General features: G+C 52.1%; 1 protein-coding gene across 1 annotated transcript in view; it reads right to left on the minus strand.

Moving 5' to 3' along the window:
- Window positions 1–16,441, minus strand: part of LOC144673138 (disintegrin and metalloproteinase domain-containing protein 10-like) — a gene marked incomplete at its 5' end in the record, with an annotated part of 320,844 nt that extends 304,403 nt beyond the window's left edge. Inside the window, one exon of the mRNA XM_078535130.1 lies at window positions 16,350–16,441. Within this exon, the coding sequence (XP_078391256.1) occupies window positions 16,350–16,441 (92 nt within the window). The remainder of the gene's footprint in view (window positions 1–16,349) is intronic.
- Between the last annotated feature and the right edge of the window lie 2,150 nt (window positions 16,442–18,591).

The raw sequence follows: 18,591 nt of genomic DNA on the forward strand, positions 1-18,591 counted from the left end.
ACAGTATGTGTGTGAGAGGGTGGGGAGATTGGTCAGGTACAGTGTGTGTCTGAGACTGGGGAGTTGGATGGGGTACAGTGTGTGTGTGAGAGGGTGGGGACATTGATGGGGTACACTGTGTGTGTGAGAGTGCGGGGAGTTGATGAGGTACATTGTGTGTTAGAGGGTGGAGTGTTGAATGGGGTACAGTGTGTGTGTGAGAGGGTGGGGAATTGAATGGGGTACAGTCTGTGTGTGAGAGGGTGGGAAGTTGGATGGGGTACAGTGTGTGTGTGAGAGAGTGTGGAGTTGGCTGTGCTACAGTGTGTGTGTGAGAGGGTGGGGATTTGATGGTGTACAGTGTGTGTATGAGAGTGTGGGGGAGTTGGATGGGCTACAGTGTGTCTGTGAGAGGGTGGGGAGTTGGATGAGGTACAGTGTGTGTGTGAGAGAGTGGGGAGTTGGCTGTGCTACAGTGTGTGTCTGAGAGAGTGAGGTATGGATGGGGTACAGTGTGTGTGAGAGGTTGGGTAGTAGGACGGGGTACAGTGTGTGTGAGAGGTTGGGGGAGATTGATGGGGTACAGTGTGTGTGTGAGAGGGTGGGAAGATTAATGTGATACAGTGTGTGTGTGAGAATGTGAGTGTTGGATGGGGTACAGTGTGTTTGTGTGAGAGGGAGGGGAGTTGGATGGGGCGCAGTGTGTGTGTGAGATGGTGGGGTGTTGAATAGGTTACAGTGTGTGTGTGAGCGGATGGGGAGATTGATGGGGTACAGTGTGTGTGTGAGCGGCTGGGGAGATTGATGGGGTATATTGTGTGTGTGAGAGGGTGGGGAGTTGATGGGTACAGTGTGTGTGTGAGTGGCTGGGGAGTTGATGAGGTACATTGTGTGTTAGAGGGTGAGGTGTTGAATGGGGTACAGTGTGTGTGTGAGAGGGTGGGGAGTTAGATGGGGTACAGTGTGTGTGTGAGAGGGTGGGGAGTTAGATGGGGTACAGTGTGTGTGTGAGAGTGCGGGGAGTTGATGAGCACAGGGTGTGTGTGAGAGGGTGTGGAGTTGATGAATTACATTGTTTCTTAGAGGGTGGATTTTTGAATGGGGTACAGTGTGTGTGTGAGAGGGTGGGCATTTGGATGGGGTACTGTGTTTTTGAGAGGATGGGGAGTTGGATGGGGTACAGTGTACGTGAGAAGGTGAGGAGTTGAATGGGGTACAGTGTGTGTGTGAGAGGGTGGGGAGTTGGGTGAGGTACAGTCTGTGTGTGAGAGAGTGGGGAGTTGGATGGTGTACAGTGTATGTGTGAGAGGGTGGGGAGATGGATGTGGTCAGTGTGTGTGAGAGAGGGTGGGGAGATGGATGTGGTCAGTGTGTGTGTGAGAGGATGGGGAGTTGATGGGGTACAGTGTGTGGCTGTGAGAGGGTGTGGAGTTGGATGTGGTACAGTGTGTGTGTGTGAGAGGGTGGGGAGTTGGATGAGGTACAGTGTGTGTGTGAGTGTGTGAGGAGTTGGATGGGGTACAGTGTGTGTGAAAGAGGATGGGGCAGATGGATGGGGTGCATGTATGTGTGAGATGGTGGGGTGTTGAATGGGGTACAGTGTGTGTGTGAGAGAGTTGGCATTTGGATGGGGTACTGTGTTTTTCAGAGGATGGGGAGTTGGATGGGGTACAGTATACGTGAGAGGGTGAGGAGTTGGATGGGCTACAGTGTGTGAGATTGTGAGGAGTTGGATGGGGTACAGTGTGTGTGTGAGGGTGGGGAGTTGGGTGATGTACAGTGTGTGTGTGAGGGTGGGGAGTTGGGTGATGTACAGTGTGTGTGTGAGGAAGTGGGGAGTTGATGGTGTAAAGTGTGTGTGCGAGAGGGTGGGGAGTTTATGGTGTACAGTGTGTGTGTGAGAGGGTGAGGAGTTGATGGTGTAAAGTGTGTGTGTGAGAGGGTGGGGAGTTGATGGTGTAAAGTGTGTGTGTGAGGGGGTGAGGAATTGGATGGGCTACAGTGTGTGAGATTGTGGGGTGTTGGATGGGGTACAGTGTGTGTGTGATGGAGTGGAGAGTTGATGGTGTAAAGTGTGTGTGTGAGAGGGTGGGGAGTTGATGGTGTAAAGTGTGTGTGTGAGAGGGTGAGGAGTTGGATGGGCTACAGTGTGTGAGATTGTGGAGTGTTGGATGGGGTACAGTGTGTGTGTTAGGGAGTGGAGAGTTGATGGTGTAAAGTGTGTGTACGAGAGTGTGGGAAGTTGGATGTGGTCAGTGTGTGTGAGAGAGGGTGGGGATTTGGATGGCGTACAGTGTGTGTTTGAGAGAGTTCGGAGTTGGATGGGGTACAGTGTGTGTGAGAGAGGGTGGAGAGTTGGATGGTGTACACTGTGTGTGTGAGGTGGTGGGGGAGTTGATGGGGTACAGTGTGTGTTTGAGAGGATGGGGGAGTTGATGGGGTACAGTGTGTGTGAGAGAGGGTGGGGGAGTTGATGAGGTTCAGTGTGTGTGTGAGGATGGAGAGTTGATGGGGTACAGTGTGTGCATGTGAGAGGGTGTGGTCTCAGATGAGGTACAGTGTGCGTGAGAGGCTGGGGAGTTGGATGATGTACAGTGTATGTGTGAGTTTCTGGGAGTTAATGGCGTACAGTGTGTGTGTGAGTGTGGGTGTTGGATGGAGTACAGTATGTGTGTGAGAGGGTGGGGAGATTGGTCAGGTACAGTGTGTGTCTGAGACTGGGGAGTTGGATGGGGTACAGTGTGTGTGTGAGAGGGTGGGGAGATTGGTCAGGTACAGTGTGTGTCTGAGACTGGGGAGTTGGATGGGGTACACTGTGTGTGTGAGAGTGCGGGGAGTTGATGAGGTACATTGTGTGTTAGAGGGTGGAGTGTTGAATGGAGTACAGTGTGTGTGTGAGAGGGTGGGGAATTGAATGGGGTACAGTCTGTGTGTGAGAGGGTGGGGAGTTGGATGGGGTACAGCGTGAGTGTGAGAGGGTGGAGGGTTGATGGGTACAGTGTGTGTGTGAGAGGGTGGAGGGTTGATGGGTACAGTGTGTGTGTGAGAGTGCGGGGAGTTGATGAGGTAATTGTGTGTTAGAGGGTGGAGTGTTGAATGGGGTACAGTGTGTGTGTGAGAGAGTGTGGAGTTGGCTGTGCTACAGTGTGTGTGTGAGAGGGTGGGGATTTGATGGTGTACAGTGTGTGTATGAGAGTGTGGGGGAGTTGGATGGGCTACAGTGTGTCTGTGAGAGGGTGGGGAGTTGGATGAGGTACAGTGTGTGTGTGAGAGAGTGGGGAGTTGGCTGTGCTACAGTGTGTGTCTGAGAGAGTGAGGTATGGATGGGGTACAGTGTGTGTGAGAGGTTGGGGAGTTGGATGAGGTACAGTGTATGTGTGAGTGTGGGGGAGTTGATGGGGTACAGTGTGTGTGAGAGTGTGGGTGTTGGATGGAGTACAGTGTGTTTGTGTGAGAGGGTGGAGAGTTGGATGGGGCACAGTATGTGTGTGAGAGGATGGGGGAGTTGGATGGCCTGCAGTGTATGTTTGATAGGATGGGGATTTGGATGGGCTACAGTGTGTGTTTGAGAGGGTGGGTAGTTGGACGGGGTACAGTGTGTGTGAGAGGTTGGGGGAGATTGATGGGGTACAGTGTGTGTGTGAGAGGGTGGGAAGATTAATGTGATACAGTGTGTGTGTGAGAATGTGAGTGTTGGATGGGGTACAGTGTGTTTGTGTGAGAGGGAGGGGAGTTGGATGGGGCGCAGTGTGTGTGTGAGATGGTGGGGTGTTGAATAGGTTACAGTGTGTGTGTGAGCGGATGGGGAGATTGATGGGGTACAGTGTGTGTGTGAGCGGCTGGGGAGATTGATGGGGTATATTGTGTGTGTGAGAGGGTGGGGAGTTGATGGGTACAGTGTGTGTGTGAGTGGCTGGGGAGTTGATGAGATACATTGTGTGTTAGAGGGTGAGGTGTTGAATGGGGTACAGTGTGTGTGTGAGAGGGTGGGGAGTTAGATGGGGTACAGTGTGTGTGTGAGAGGGTGGGGAGTTAGATGGGGTACAGTGTGTGTGTGAGAGGGTGGGGAGTTGATGAGCATAGGGTGTGTGTGAGAGGGTGTGGAGTTGATGAATTACATTGTTTCTTAGAGGGTGGATTTTTGAATGTGGTACAGTGTGTGTGTGAGAGGGTGGGCATTTGGATGGGGTACTGTGTTTTTGAGAGGATGGGGAGTTGGATGGGGTACAGTGTACGTGAGAAGGTGAGGAGTTGAATGGGGTACAGTGTGTGTGTGAGAGGGTGGGGAGTTGGGTGAGGTACAGTCTGTGTGTGAGAGCGTGGGGAGTTGAATGGTGTACAGTGTATGTGTGAGAGGGTGGGGAGATGGATGTGGTCAGTGTGTGTGAGAGAGGGTGGGGAGATGGATGTGGTCAGTGTGTGTGTGAGAGGATGGGGAGTTGATGGGGTACAGTGTGTGGCTGTGAGAGGGTGTGGAGTTGGATGTGGTACAGTGTGTGTGTGTGAGAGGGTGGGGAGTTGGATGAGGTACAGTGTGTGTGTGTGAGAGCGTGGGGAGTTGGATGGTGTACAGTGTATGTGTGAGAGGCTGGGGAGATGGATGTGGTCAGTGTGTGTGAGAGAGGGTGGGGAGATGGATGTGGTCAGTGTGTGTGTGAGAGGATGGGGAGTTGATGGGGTACAGTGTGTGGGTGTGATAGGGTGTTGAGTTGGATGTGGTACAGTGTGTGTGTGTGAGAGGGTGGGGAGTTGGATGAGGTACAGTGTGTGTGTGTGAGTGTGTGGGGAGTTGGATGGGGTACAGTGTGTGTGAGAGGGTGGGGAGTTGGATGAGGTACAGTGTGTGTGTGTGAGAGGGTGGGGAGTTGGATGGGGTACAGTGTGTGTGAGAGGGTGGGGAGTTGGATAGGGTACAGTGTATGTGCAAGAGGGTGGGGAGATTGATGGGGTACACTGTGTGTGCAAGATGGTTGGGAGATTGATGGGGTACACTGTGTGTGTGCGAGAGGGTGGGGAGACTGATGGGGTACACTGTGTGTGTGAGAGGGTGGGGAGTTGATGGGTACAGTGTGTGTACGAGAGGGTGGGGAGATTGATGGGCTATACTGTGTGTGTGAGAGGGTGGGGAGTTGATGGGCTACAGTGTGTGTGTGAGAGTTTGGGGAGATTGATGGGGTACAGTGTGTGTGAGAGGGTGGGGAGATTGATGGGGTACACTGTGTGTGTGAGAGGGTGGGTAGTTGATGAGGTACATTGTGTGTTAGAGGATGGAGTGTTGAATGGGGTACAATGTGTGTGTGAGAAGGTGGGGAGTTGGATGGGGTCCAGTCTGTGTGTGGGAGGGTGGGGAGTTGAATGGGGTACAGTGTGTGTGTGAGACGGTGTGGAGTTCGATGTGGTAAAGTGTGTGTGAGAGGATGGGTAGTTGTATGGGTTACCGTTTGTGTGTTTGAGTGTGTGGGGAGTTGGATGAGGTACAGTGTGTGTGAGAGGGTGGGGAGTTGGTGGGGTACAGTGTGTGTGAGAGGGTGGGGAGTTGAATGGGGTAAGTCTGCGTGTGAGAGGGTGGGGAGTTGAATGGGGTACAGTGTGTGTATGAGAGGGTGGGGAGTTGGATGAGGTACAGGGTGTGTGAGAGGGTGGGGAGTTGGTGGGGTACAGTGTGTGTGAGAGGGTGGGGAGTTGAATGGGGTACAGTGTGTGTGTGAGAGAGTGGGGAGTTGAATGGGGTACAGTGTGTGTGTGAGAGAGTGGGGAGTTGAATGGGGTACAGTCTGTGTGTGAGATGTTGGGGAGTTCGATGGGTACAGTGTATGTGCGAGGGTGGGGGCGTTGATGGGGTACAGTGTGTGTGTGAGTGGGTGAGGAGTTGATGAGGCAATTGTGTGTTAGAGGGTGGAGTGTTGAATGGGGTACAGTGTGTGTGAGAGGGTGGAGAGTTGGGTGAGGTACAGTGTGTGTGTGAGAGTGTGGGGATTTGGTGGGGTACAGTGTGTGTGTGAGAGAGTGGGGAGTTGGCTGTGGTACAGTGTGTGTGTAAGAGGGTGGGGATTTGATGGTGTACAGTGTGTGCATGAGAGTGTCAGGAGTTGGATGGGGTACAGTCTTTGTGTGAGAGGGTGGGAAGTTGGATGGGGTACAGTCTGTGTGTGAGATGGTGGGGAAATTCATGGGGTACACTGTGTGTGTGAGAGGGTGGGTAGTTGATGAGGTACATTGTGTGTTAGAGGATGGAGTTTTGAATGGGGTACAGTGTGTGTATGAGAAGGTGGGGAGTTGGATGGGGTCCAGTCTGTGTGTGAGAGGCTGGGGAGTTGGATGGGGTACAGTGTGTGTGTGAGACGGTGTGGAGTTCGATGGGGTAAAATGTGTGTGACAAGATGGGTAGTTGTATGGGTTACCGTGTGTGTGTTTGAGTGTGTGGGGAGTTGGATGAGGTACAGTGTGTGTGAGAGGGTGGGGAGTTGGTGGGGTACAGTGTGTGTGAGAGGGTGGGGAGTTGGTGGGGTATAGTGTGTATGAGAGGGTGGGGAGTTGTATGCAATACAGTGTGTGTATGAGAGGGTGGGGAGTTCGAGGGGTACAGTGTGTGTGAGAGGGTGGGGAGTTGTATGCAATACAGTGTGTGTATGAGAGGGTGAGGAGTTGGTGGGGTACAGTGTGTGTGAGAGGGTGGGGAGTTGTATGGAATGCAGTGTGTGTGTGAGGGTGGGGAGTTGTATGGAATACAGTGTGTGTGAGAGTGTGGGGAGTTGGTGGGGTACAGTTTTTGTGTGAGAGGGTGTGGAGTTGCATGGGGTACAGTCTGTGTGTGAGAGTGTGGGGAGTTAGATGGGGTACAGTCTGTGTGTGAGAGGGTGTGGAGTTGATGAAGTACATTGTGTCTTAGAGGGTGTAGTTTTGAATGGGGTACAGTGTGTGTGTGAGAGGGTTGGCATTTGGATGGGGTACTGAGTTTTTGAGAGGATGGGGAGATGGATGGGGTACAGTGTACGTGAGAGGGTGAGGAGTTGGATGGGGTACAGTGTGTGAGAGAGTGTGGGGTGTTGGATGGAGTACAGTGTGTGTGTGAGAGAGGGTGGGGAGTTGGATGGTGTACAGTGTGTGTGTGAGAGAGGGTGGGGAGTTGGATGGTGTACAGTGTGTGTGTGAAGGAGTGGGGAGTTGATGGTGTAAAGTGTATGTACGAGAGTGTGGGGTGTTGGATGGAGTACAGTGTGTGTGTGAGAGAGGGTGGGGAGTTGGATGGTGTACACTGTGTGTGTGAGGTGGTGAGGGAGTTGATGAGGTACAGTGTGTGTCTAAGACTGGGGAGTTGGATGGGGTACAGTGTGTGTGAGAGAGGGTGGGGAGTTGGATGGGTACAGTTTGTGTCTGAGACTGGGGAGTTGGATGGGATACAGTGTGTGTCTGAGACTGGGGAGTTGGATGGGGTACAGTGTGTGTGAGAGAGGAAGGGGCAGTTGGATGGGCTGCAGTTTATGTGTGAGAGGGTGTGGAGTTGAATGGGCTACAGTGTGTGTGTGAGAGGGTGGGGAGTTGATGAGGTACATTGTGTGTCAGCTGTTGGGGTGTTAAATGGGGAACATTGTGTGTGTGAGAGGGTGGAGACATTCATGGGGTACACTGTGTGTGTGAGAGTGCGGGGAGTTGATGAGGTACATTGTGTGTTAGAGGGTGGAGTGTTGAATGGGGTACAGTGTGTGTGTGAGAGGATGGGGGGTTGAATGGGGTACAGACTGTGTGTGAGAGGGTGGGGAGTTTGATGGGGTACAGTGTGTATGTGAGAGGGTGGGGGGGTTGACGGGTACAGTGTGTGTGTGAGTGGGTGGGGAGTTGATGAGGTAATTGTGTGTTAGAAGGTGGAGTGTTGAATGGGGTACAGTGTGTGTGAGAGGGTAGGGAGTTGGGTGAGGTACAGTGTGTGTGTAAGAGGGTGGGGTTTTGATGGTGTACAGTGTTTGTATGAGAGTGTGAGGAGTTGGGTGGGGTACATTCTTTGTGTGAGAGGGTGGGGAGTTGGATGGGGTACAGTCTGTGTGTGAGAGTGTGTGGAGTTAGATGGGGTACAGTGTGTGTGTGTGAGAGGGTGTGGTGTTGGATGGGCTACAGTGTGTGTGAGAGGGTGGGAAGTTGATGAGCACAGTGTGCGTGTGAGATGGTGTGGAGTTGATGAAGTACATTGTGTCTTAGAGGGTGGAGTTTTGAATGGGGTACAGTGTGTGTGTGAGGGGGTTGGCATTTGGATGGGGTACTGTGTTTCTGAGAGGATGGGGAGATGGATGGGGTACAGTGCACGTGAGAGGGTGAGGAGTTGGATGGGGTACAGTGTGTGAGAGAGTGTGGGGTGTTGGATGGGGTACAGTGTGTGTGTGAGGGTGGGGATTTGGATGTGGTACAGTGTGTGTGTGAGAGGGTGGGGAGTTGATGGTGTAAAGTGTGTGTACGAGAGTGTGGGGAGTTGGATGTGGTCAGTGTGTGAGAGAATGTGGGGTGTTGGATGGGGTACAGTGTGTGTGTGAGAGAGAGTGCTGAGCTGGATGGTGTACACTGTGTGAGTGAGCTGGTGAGGGAGTTGATGAGGTACAGTGTGTGTCTGAGACTGGGGAGTTGGATGGGGTACAGTGTGTGTCTGAGACTGGCGAGTTGGATGGGGTACAGTGTGTGTTTGAGAGGATGGGGGAGATTGATGGGGTACAGTGTGTGTCTGGGACTGGGGAGTTGGATGGGGTACAGTGTGTATCTGAGACTGGGGAGTTGGATTGGGTACAGTGTGTGTGAGAAAGGATGGGGCAGTTGGATGGGCTGCAGTTTATGTGTGAGAGGTTGTGGAGTTGAATGGGCTACAGTGTGTGTGTGAGAGGGTGGGGAGTTGATGAGGTACATTGTGTGTCAGCTGTTGGGGTGTTAAGTGGGGAACATTGTGTGTGTGAGAGGGTGGGGACATTGATGGGGTACACTGTGTGTGTGAGAGTGCGGGGAGTTGATGAGGTACATTGTGTGTTAGAGGGTGGAGTGTTGAATGGGGTACAGTGTGTGTGTGAGAGGGTGGAGTGTTGATGGGTACAGTGTATGTGTGAGTGGGTGGGGAGTTGATGAGGTAATTGTGTGTTAGAGGGTGGAGTGTTGAATGGGGTACAGTGTGTGAGAGGGTGGGGAGTTGGGTGAGGTACAGTGTGTGTGTGAGAGAGTGGGGAGTTGGCTGTGGTACAGTGTGTGTGTAAGAGGGTGGGGATTTGATGGTGTACAGTGTGTGTATGAGAGTGTGAGGAGTTGGATGGGGTAGTCTTTGTGTGAGAGGGTGGGGAGTTGGATGGGGTACAGTCTGTGTGTGAGAGGGTGCGGAGTTAGATGGGGTACAGTGTGTGTGTGAGAGGGTGTGGAGTTGGATGGGCTACAGTGTGTGTGTGAGAGGGTGGGGAGTTGATGAGCAATTTGTGTGTGTGAGAGGGTGTGGAGTTGATGAAGTACATTGTGTCTTAGAATGTGGAGTCTGGAATTGTGTACAGTGTGTGTGTGAGAGGGTGGGCATTTGGATGGGGTGCTATGTTTTTGAGAGGATGGGGAGTTGGATGAGGTACAGTGTACGTGAGAGGGTGAGGAGTTGGATGGGGTACAGTGTGTGTGTGAGGGTGGGGAGTTGGGTGAGGTACAGTGTGTGTGTGAGGGTGGAGAGTTGGGTGAGGTACAGTGTGTGTGTGAGGGAGTGGGGAGTTGGATAGTCTACACTGTGTGTGTGAGGTGGTGGGGGAGTTGATGAGGTACAGTGTGTGTTTGAGTGGATGGGGGAGTTGATGGGGTACAGTGTGTGTGATAGAGGGTGGGCGAATTGATGAGGTTCAGTGTGTGTGAGGATGGAGAGTTGATGGGGTACAGTGTGTGCATGTGAGAGGGTGTGGTATCAGATGAGGTACAGTGTGCGTGAGAGGCTGGGGATTTGGATGATGCACAATGTATGTGTGAGTTTGCGGGAGTTGATGGGGTACAGTGTGTGTGTGAGAGGGTGGGGCAGTTGGATGATGCACAGTGTATGTGTGAGTTTGCGGGAGTTGATGGGGTACAGTGTGTGTGTGAGAGGATGGGGGAGTTGGATGGGCTACAGTGTGTGTGTGAGAGGGTGGGGAATTGATGAGGTACATTGTGTGTCAGCTGTTGGGGTGTTAAAAGGGGAACAGTGTGTGTGTGAGAGCGTGGGAACATTGATGGGGTACACTGTGTGTGAGAGGGTGGGGAGTTGATGAGGTACATTGTGTGTTAGCGGGTGGAGTGTTGAATGGTGTACAGTCTGTGTGTGAGAGGGTGGGGAGTTGGATGGGGTACAGTGTGTGTGTGAGAGGGTGGGGGGTTGATGGGTAGTGGGTGTGTGAGTGTGTGGGGAGATGGGTGAGGTACAGTGTGTGTGTGAGAGGGTGCGGTATGGATGGGGTACAGTGTGTGTCTGAGAGGGTGCGGTATGGATGGGGTACAGTGTGTGTCTGAGAGGGTGTGGTACGGATGGGGTACAGTGTGTGTGAGAGGATGGGGGAGTTGGATGAGGTAGAGTGTATGTGTGAGTGTGGGGGAGTTGATGGGGTACAGTGTGTGTGTGAGAGTGTGGGTGTTGGATTGGGTGCAGTGTGTGTGTGAGAGTGTGGGGAGTTGGATGGGGCACAGTATGTGTGTGAGAGGATGGGGGAGTTGGATGGGCTGCAGTGTATGTTTGATAGGATGGGGAGTTGGATGAGGTACAGTGTATGTGTGAGTTTGGGGGAGATTGATGGGGTACAGTGTGTGTGTGAGAGGGTGGGGAGATTAATGTGGTACAGTGTGTGTGTGAGAGGGTGGGGAGTTTAATGTGGTACAGTGTGTGTGTGAGAGGGTGGGGAGATTAATGTGGTACAGTGTGTGTGTGAGAGGGTGGGGAGATTAATGTGGTACAGTGTGTGTGTGAGAGGGTGGGGAGATTAATGTGGTACAGTGTGTGTGTGAGAATGTGGGTGTTGGATGGGGTACAGTGTGTTTGTGTGAGAGGGAGGGGAGTTGGATGGGGCACAGTGTGTGTGTGAGATGGTGGGGTGTTGAATAGGTTACGGTGTGTGTGTGAGATGGTGGGGAGATTGGTGGGGCGCAGTGTGTGTGTGAGCGGCTGGGGAGATTGATGGGGTATACTGTGTGTGTGAGAGGGTGGGGAGTTGATGGGTACAGTGTGTGTGTGAGTGGGTGGGGAGTTGATGAGGTACATTGTGTGTTATAGGGTGGATTGTTGAATGGGGTAGTGTGTGTGTGAGAGGGCGGGGAGTTGGATGGGGTACAGTCAGTGTGTGAGAGTGTGGGGAGTTTGCTGGGGTACAGTGTGTGTGTGGGAGGGTGTGGAGTTGGATGGGCTACAGTGTGTGTGAGAGGGTGGGGTGTTGATGAAGTACATTGTGTCTTAGAGGGTGGATTTTTGAATGGGGCACAGTGTGTGTGTGAGAGGGTGGGGAGTTGATGAGCACATTGTGTGTGTGAGAGGGTGTGGATTGATGAAGTACATTGTGTCTTAGAGGGTGGAGTTTTGAATGGGGTACAGTGTGTGTGAGAGGGTGGGCATTTGGATGGGGTACTGAGTTTTTGAGAGGATGGGGAGATGGATGGGGTACAGTGTACGTGAGAGGGTGAGGAGTTGGATGGGGTACAGTGTGTGAGAGAGTGTGGGGTGTTGGATGGAGTACAGTGTGTGTGTTAGAGGGTGGGTAGATGGATGTGGTCAGTGTGTGTGAGAGAGTGTGGGGAGTTGGATGTTGTACAGTGTGTGTGTGAGAGGGTGGCTTTTGGATGGGGGGCAGTGTGTGCGTGTGAGAGGGTGGGGAGATGGATGTGGTCAGTGTGTGTGAGAGAGTGTGGGGAGTTGGATGGTGTACAGCGTGTGTGTGTGTGAGACTGTGGAGTTGGAGGGGGTACAGTGTGTGTGTGAGAGGGAGGGGATTTGGATGGGGTACAGTGTGTGTGAGAGAGGATAGGGCTGTTGGATGGGATACAGTGTATGTGTGAGATGGTGGGGTGTTGAATGGGTTACAGTGTGTGTGTGAGATGGTGGGGAGATTCATGGGGTACAGTGTGTGTGTGAGAGGGAGGGGAGATTGATGGGGTACACTGTGTGTGTGAGAGGGTGGGTAGTTGATGAGGTACTTTGTGTGTTAGAGGATGGAGTATTGAATGTGTGTGTACAGTGTGTGTGTGTGAGAAGGTGGGGAGTTGGATGTGGTAAAGTGTGTGTGAGGGGATGGGTAGTTGTATGGGTTACCGTCTGTGTGTTTGAGTGTGTGGGGATTTGGATGAGGTACAGTGTGTGTGAGAGGGTGGGGAGTTGGTGGGGTACAGTGTGTGTGAGAGGGTGGGGAGTTGGTGGGGTACAGTGTGTGTGTGTGAGTGTGTGGGGAGTTGGTGGGGTACAGTATGTGTGTTTGAGTGTGTGGGGAGTTGGTGGGGTACAGTGTGTGTGTGAGATGGTGGGGAGTTGGTGGGGTACAGTGTGTGTGTGAGTGTGTGGGGAGTTGGTGGGGTAGTGTGTGTGTGAGTGTGTGGGGAGTTGGTGGGGTACAGTGTGTGTGTGAGAGGGTGGGGAGTTGGTGGGGTACAGTGTGTGTGTGTGAGTGTGTGGGGAGTTGGTGGGGTACAGTGTGTCTGTGAGATGGTGGGGAGTTGGTGGGGTACAGTGTGTGTGTGAGATGGTGGGGAGTTGGTGGGGTACAGTGTGTGTGTTTGAGTGTGTGGGGAGTTGGTGGGGTACAGTGTGTGTGTGTGAGGGTGGGGAGTTGGTGGGGTACAGTGTGTGTGTTTGAGTGTGTGGGGAGTTGGTGGGGTACAGTGTGTGTGTGTGAGGGTGGGGAGTTGGTGGGGTACACTGTGTGTGTTTGAGTGTGTGGGGAGTTGGTGGGGTACAGTGTGTGTGTGAGTGTGTGGGGAGTTGGTGGGGTACAGTGTGTGTGTTTGAGTGTGTGGGGAGTTGGTGGGGTACAGTGTGTGTGTTTGAGTGTGTGGGGACTTGGTGCGGTACAGTTTGTGTGTTTGAGTGTGTGGGGAGTTGGTGGGGTACAGTGTGTGTGTTTGAGTGTGTGGGGAGTTGGTGGGGTACAGTGTGTGTGTGTGAGGGTGGGGAGTTGTTGGGGTACAGTTTGCGTGTGAGTGTGTGGGGAGTTGGTGGGGTACAGTGTGTGTGTGTGAGTGTGTGGGGAGTTGGTGGGGTACAGTGTGTGTGTGAGAGGGTGGGGAGTTGGTGGGGTACAGTGTGTGTGTGTGAGTGTGTGGGGAGTTGGTGGGGTACAGTATGTGTGTGAGATTGTGGGGAGTTGGTGGGGTACAGTGTGTGTGTGAGATGGTGGGGAGTTGGTGGGGTACAGTGTGTGTGTTTGAGTGTGTGGGGAGTTGGTGGGGTACAGTGTGTGTGTGTGAGGGTGGGGAGTTGGTGGGGTACAGTGTGTGTGTTTGAGTGTGTGGGGAGTTAGTGGGGTACAGTGTGTGTGTGAGTGTGTGGGGAGTTGGTGGGGTACAGTGTGTGTGTGAGTGTGTGGGGAGTTGGTGGGGTACAGTGTGTGTGTGTGAGGGTGGGGAGTTGGTGGGGTACAGTGTGTGTGTTTGAGTGTGTGGGGAGTTAGTGGGGTACAGTGTGTGTGTGAGTGTGTGGGGAGTTGGTGGGGTACAGTGTGTGTGTGAGTGTGTGGGGAGTTGGTGGGGTACAGTGTGTGTGTTTGAGTGTGTGGGGAGTTGGTGGGGTACAGTGTGTGTGTGTGAGGGTGGGGAGTTGTTGGGGTACAGTGTGTGTGTGTGAGGGTGGGGAGTGTGGTTGGGTAGAGTGTGTGTGTGAAAGCTTCTGATGAAAGCTTTTCAACATGAAAAACTAACTTTGTTTCTCACTCCCCAGTTATATAAGCGCTGGAAAACCTGAGTAGTTCAGGCAGCATTGGCGGGGAGAGAAGCAGAGGTAATTTTTTTTTTTGCAAAAATATACTTTATTCATAACATTTCTACAACAACATTCCAAACCATTTCAAAATCACCATCACAAAGGTATAATCAGGTTCAACTTTTACAACATGTATCACGAAATGCATCAATACAGTAAATGAATATTTCAATCATTTGCAGATATTCATTTTGAGCTGTACAGCCCGAGGGGTTCTAAACAGTTCCCAGTCCCTCGGTGCACTGTGGCAGAAAGGTCTTGGACAGCGACCCTTCCCCATTGCGCCTTTGCGGCGGCTGCCCCAAGCTTTAGTGCGTCCCTCAGCACGTAGTCCTGGACTTTGGATTGTGCCAGTCCGCAACACTCGGTCGGGGACAACTCTTTACACTGGAAGACCAACAAGTTTCGAGCAGACCAAAGAGCGTCTTTCACCGAGTTGATGATCCTCCAGCTGCAGTTGATGTTTGTCTCGGTGTGTGTCCCTGGGAACAGCCCATAGAGCAGAGTCCTGTGTCACAGAACTGCTCGGGATGAACCTCGACAGAAACCACTGCATCTCTCTCCAGACCTTCTTTGCAAAGGCACAATCTACAAGGAGGTGAACAACGGTCTCTTCCCCACCACAGCCACCTCGAGGGCAACCTGCTGAGGGGGTGAGACTCCTGACATGTAGGAAGGATCTGACGGGGAGGGCCTTTCTCACCATCAGCCAAGCTACATCTTGGTGCTTGTTGGAAAGTTCTGGCGATGAGGCATTCTGCCAAATGACTTTGACAGTCTGCTCAGGGAACCATCCGACAGGATCCCACCCTTTCCTTTTCCCGCAGGGCCTCTAAGACGTTACGTGCTGACCACTGCCTGATGGACTTGTGGTCAAACGTGTTTCTCTGCATAAATTTTCCCACGAGGGACAGGTGGGTCCAACTACTTGGAGCGATCCACGGCAGCGTGGCCAGACCCATCCTTCGCAACACCGGGGACAGGTAGAACCTCAGCACTTAGTGACACTTGGTGTTTGCGTACCGAGGGTCTACCCACCGTTTGATGCAGCCGCACACAAAGGTGGCCATCAGGATGAGGGTGATGTTGGGCACATTTTTCCCCCCTTATCTAGAGGCTTGTACATCGCATCCCTGCGGACACGATCCATTTTCGACCTCCAGGTAAAGCGAAAGATGGCTCGGGTGATCGCCATCGCACAGGAGTGTGGAATGGGCCAGACCTGCATCACACACAGCAACAGCGAGAGTGCCTCATGCCTGATGACCAGATTCTTACCCGCAATGGAGAGGGAGCGTCGCTCCCAAATGCCCAGTTTCCTTTTCACCATAGACACTCGCTCCTTCCAGTTTCTAACGCATGCCCTGGTCCCTCCGAACCATATCTCCAGCACCTTCAGGCCGTCAGCCCTGACGGTGAAGGGGACAAAGGATCGGTCAGCCCAGTTCCCGAAGAACATGGCCTCGCTCTTACCACGATTTACCTTGGCTCCCGAGACCAGTTCGAACTGGTCGCAGATGTGGATCAGTCTGCGCACCGACAGTGGATCCAAGCAGAAGACAGCGACATCGTCCATGTACAGGGAGGCTTTGATCTGAGTGCCTCCACTGCCTGGGATCGTCACTCCTCTTATGCCCGGATCCTTCCTGGTGGACTCAGCAAAGGGTTCTATGCAACACACGAAAAGAACAGGGGAGAGAGTGCAACCCTGCCTGACTCCAGATTTAATAGGAAAGCTATCTGATTCCAACCCATTGATTGAGACTGCGTTACTGATGTTAGTGTAGGACAGTTGGATCCAATTGCGAATTCCCTCCCCAAACCCCATTTTGGAGAGCACATCCACCATGTAGGTGTGCGATATTCTGTCAAAGGCCTTCTCCAAGCTGATGAGGCAGGTGTCCACCCCCCTGTCCTGCACATAGGTAATCGTATCCCTGAGCAGCGCGAGGCTGTCAGAGATCTTCCTGCCCGGCACAGCGCAGGTCTGGACAGGGTGGATCACCAATTCCAGAGCAGATTTGACCCAATTGGTGATGACCTTGGACAGAATCTTGTAGACCACATTCAACAGTGAAATGGGTTGCCAATTTCTAATTTCCTCCCTTTCGCCCTTGTGCTTGTAGATGAGGGTGATAATGCCTTTCCTCATGGATTCTGACATGCTGCCGGCCAGGAGCAAACTCTCGTACACTTCTAGCAGGTCTGGGCCGATCCAGTCCCACAGAGCCGAATACAACTCCGCCGGCAAGCCGTCGCTTCCGGGAGTTTTACTCTTCTCGAAGGACTCAAGGGCATTAGGAAGTTCGTCAGTAGTTAGCAGTTTGTCCAGGCTCTCCCATGTACTGTCGTCTAAGACCTCCGTGATAGCAGAAGTAATATTTCGAGTCCAATATGACTCCTCTTCACAACCCTGGGCTGCTGCTCTGCTGAGCCAATCTTCACTCACCTGAGTATCTTTCACTTGCTGGTAACGGTGCCATGTAGCTGACGTGGATTTGCTCAAACAGTGGTGGCCTCGACCTTGGAAGTGAGCATAATCTGAAGTGGAAAAATTAGATCGTCAAAATCTTTCTGATTAATAATTCAAGACGTTAAGGAACCAAATATTTTATGTTGAGCCCAGTCACAGAGACTAAACACATTGCAGTGAAAATGCTTTGAGTAGCAAGTCGGAGCGGCTGCACTCTGTGGAACTACTGCCTACTGAACATCTCCTCCTTTACAGCTTTAACCTCCAAAACTTTTCATGTTCAAATTGGACCTGGAACAAAAAATTGGTCCATATAAACTGCCCGCCTCTTTAGAGTGTTCAACGGGAATTAGCATTAAGTTCACAGGTGCTCTTTTGATAGAGCAAGGAGGGGTCAGTATTTACTGTGAAAGAAAGAGTGAGGTGGGGGGGGGGTCAGTATTTACTGTGATAGAGAGAATGAGGGGGGGGTCAGAATTTACTGTGATAGAGAGAATGAGGGGGGGTCAGTATTTACTGCGATTGAGAGAATGTGGAGGGTGGTCAGTATTTACTGTGATAGAGAGGGTGAGGCGGGGTCAGTATTTACTGTAATAGAGAGAGTGTGGGGGGTCAGTATTTACTGTGATAGAGAGAGTGAGGGGGGTCAGTATTTACTGTGATAGAGAAAGTGAGGGGGGGTCAGTAATTAGTCTGATAGAGAGAGTGAGGGGGGTCAGTATTTACAGTGATAGAGAGAGTGAGGGGGGGTCAGTATTTACTGTGATAGAGAGAGTGAGGGGGGGGGTCAGTATTTACTGTGATAGAGAGAGTGAGGGGGGGACAGTATTTACAGTCATAGAGAGAGTGAGGGCGGGGGTCAGTATTTACTGTGATAGAGAGAGTGAGGGGGGGTCAGTATTTACTGTGATAGAGAGAGTGAGGGGGGGTCAGTATTTACTGTGATAGAGAGAGTGAGGGGGGGTCAGTATTTACTGTGATAGAGAGAGTGAGGGGGGGTCAGTATTTACTGTGATAGAGAGAGTGAGGGGGGGGTCAGTATTTACTGTGATAGAGAGAGTGAGGGGGGGACAGTATTTACAGTCTAAAAGAGAGTGAGGGCGGGGGTCAGTATTTACAGTGATAGAGAGAGTGAGGGGGCGTCAGTATTTACTGTGATAGAGAGAGTGAGGGGGGGTCAGTATTTACTGTGATAGAGAGAGAGAGGAGGGGGTGTCAGTATTTACTGTGATAGAGAGAATGAGGGGGGAGGGGTCAGTATTTACTGTGATAGAGAGAGTGAGGGGGGGGTCAGTATTTACTGTGATAGAGAGAGTGAGGGGGGTCAGTATTTACTGTGATAGAGAGAGTGAGGGGGGGGGTCAGTATTTACTGTGATAGAGAGAGTGAGGGGGGGGGTCAGTATTTACTGTGATAGAGAGAGTGAGGAGGTGGGGGTCAGTATTTACTGTGATAGAGAGAGTGAGGGGGGAGGGGTCATTATTTACTGTGATAGAGAGAGTGAGGGGGGGGTCAGTATTTACTGTGATAGAGAGAGTGAGGGGGGTCAGTATTTACTGTGATAGAGAGAGTGAGGGGGGGTCAGTATTTACTATGATAGAGAGAGTGAGGGGGGGTCAGTATTTACTGTGATAGAGAGAGTGTGGGGGGGTCAGTATTTACTGTGATAGAGAGAGTGAGGGGGGTCAGTATTTACTGTGATAGAGAGAGTGAGGGGGGGGGGCAGTATTTACTGGGATAGAGAGAGTGAGGGGGGGGTCAGTATTTAGTCTGATAGAGAGAGTGAGGGGGGTCAGTATTTACTGTGATAGAGAGAGTGAGGGGGGGTCAGTATTTAGTCTGATAGATAGAGTGAGGGGGGGTCAATATTTACTGTGATAGAGAGATGAGGGGGGTCAGTATTTAGTCTGATAGAGGGAGTGAGGGGGGGGGTCAGTATTCACTGTGATAGAGAGAGTGAGGGGGGTCAGTATTTACTGTGATAGAGAGAGTGAAGGGGGGTCAGTATTTACTGTGATAGAGAGAGTGAGGGGGGTCAGTATTTACTGTGATAGAGAGAGTGAGGGGGGTCAGTAAATACTGTGATAGAGAGAGTGAGGGGGGACAGTATTTACTGTGATAGAGAGAGTGAGGGGGGTGGTCAGTATTTACTGTGATAGAGAGAGTGAGGGGGGTCAGTATTTACTGTGATAGAGACAGTGAGGGGGGGGTCAGTATT

Source organism: Cetorhinus maximus, unplaced genomic scaffold (assembly GCF_964194155.1).
Source record: "Cetorhinus maximus unplaced genomic scaffold, sCetMax3.hap1.1 HAP1_SCAFFOLD_303, whole genome shotgun sequence".
Lineage (NCBI taxonomy): Eukaryota > Metazoa > Chordata > Chondrichthyes > Lamniformes > Cetorhinidae > Cetorhinus > Cetorhinus maximus.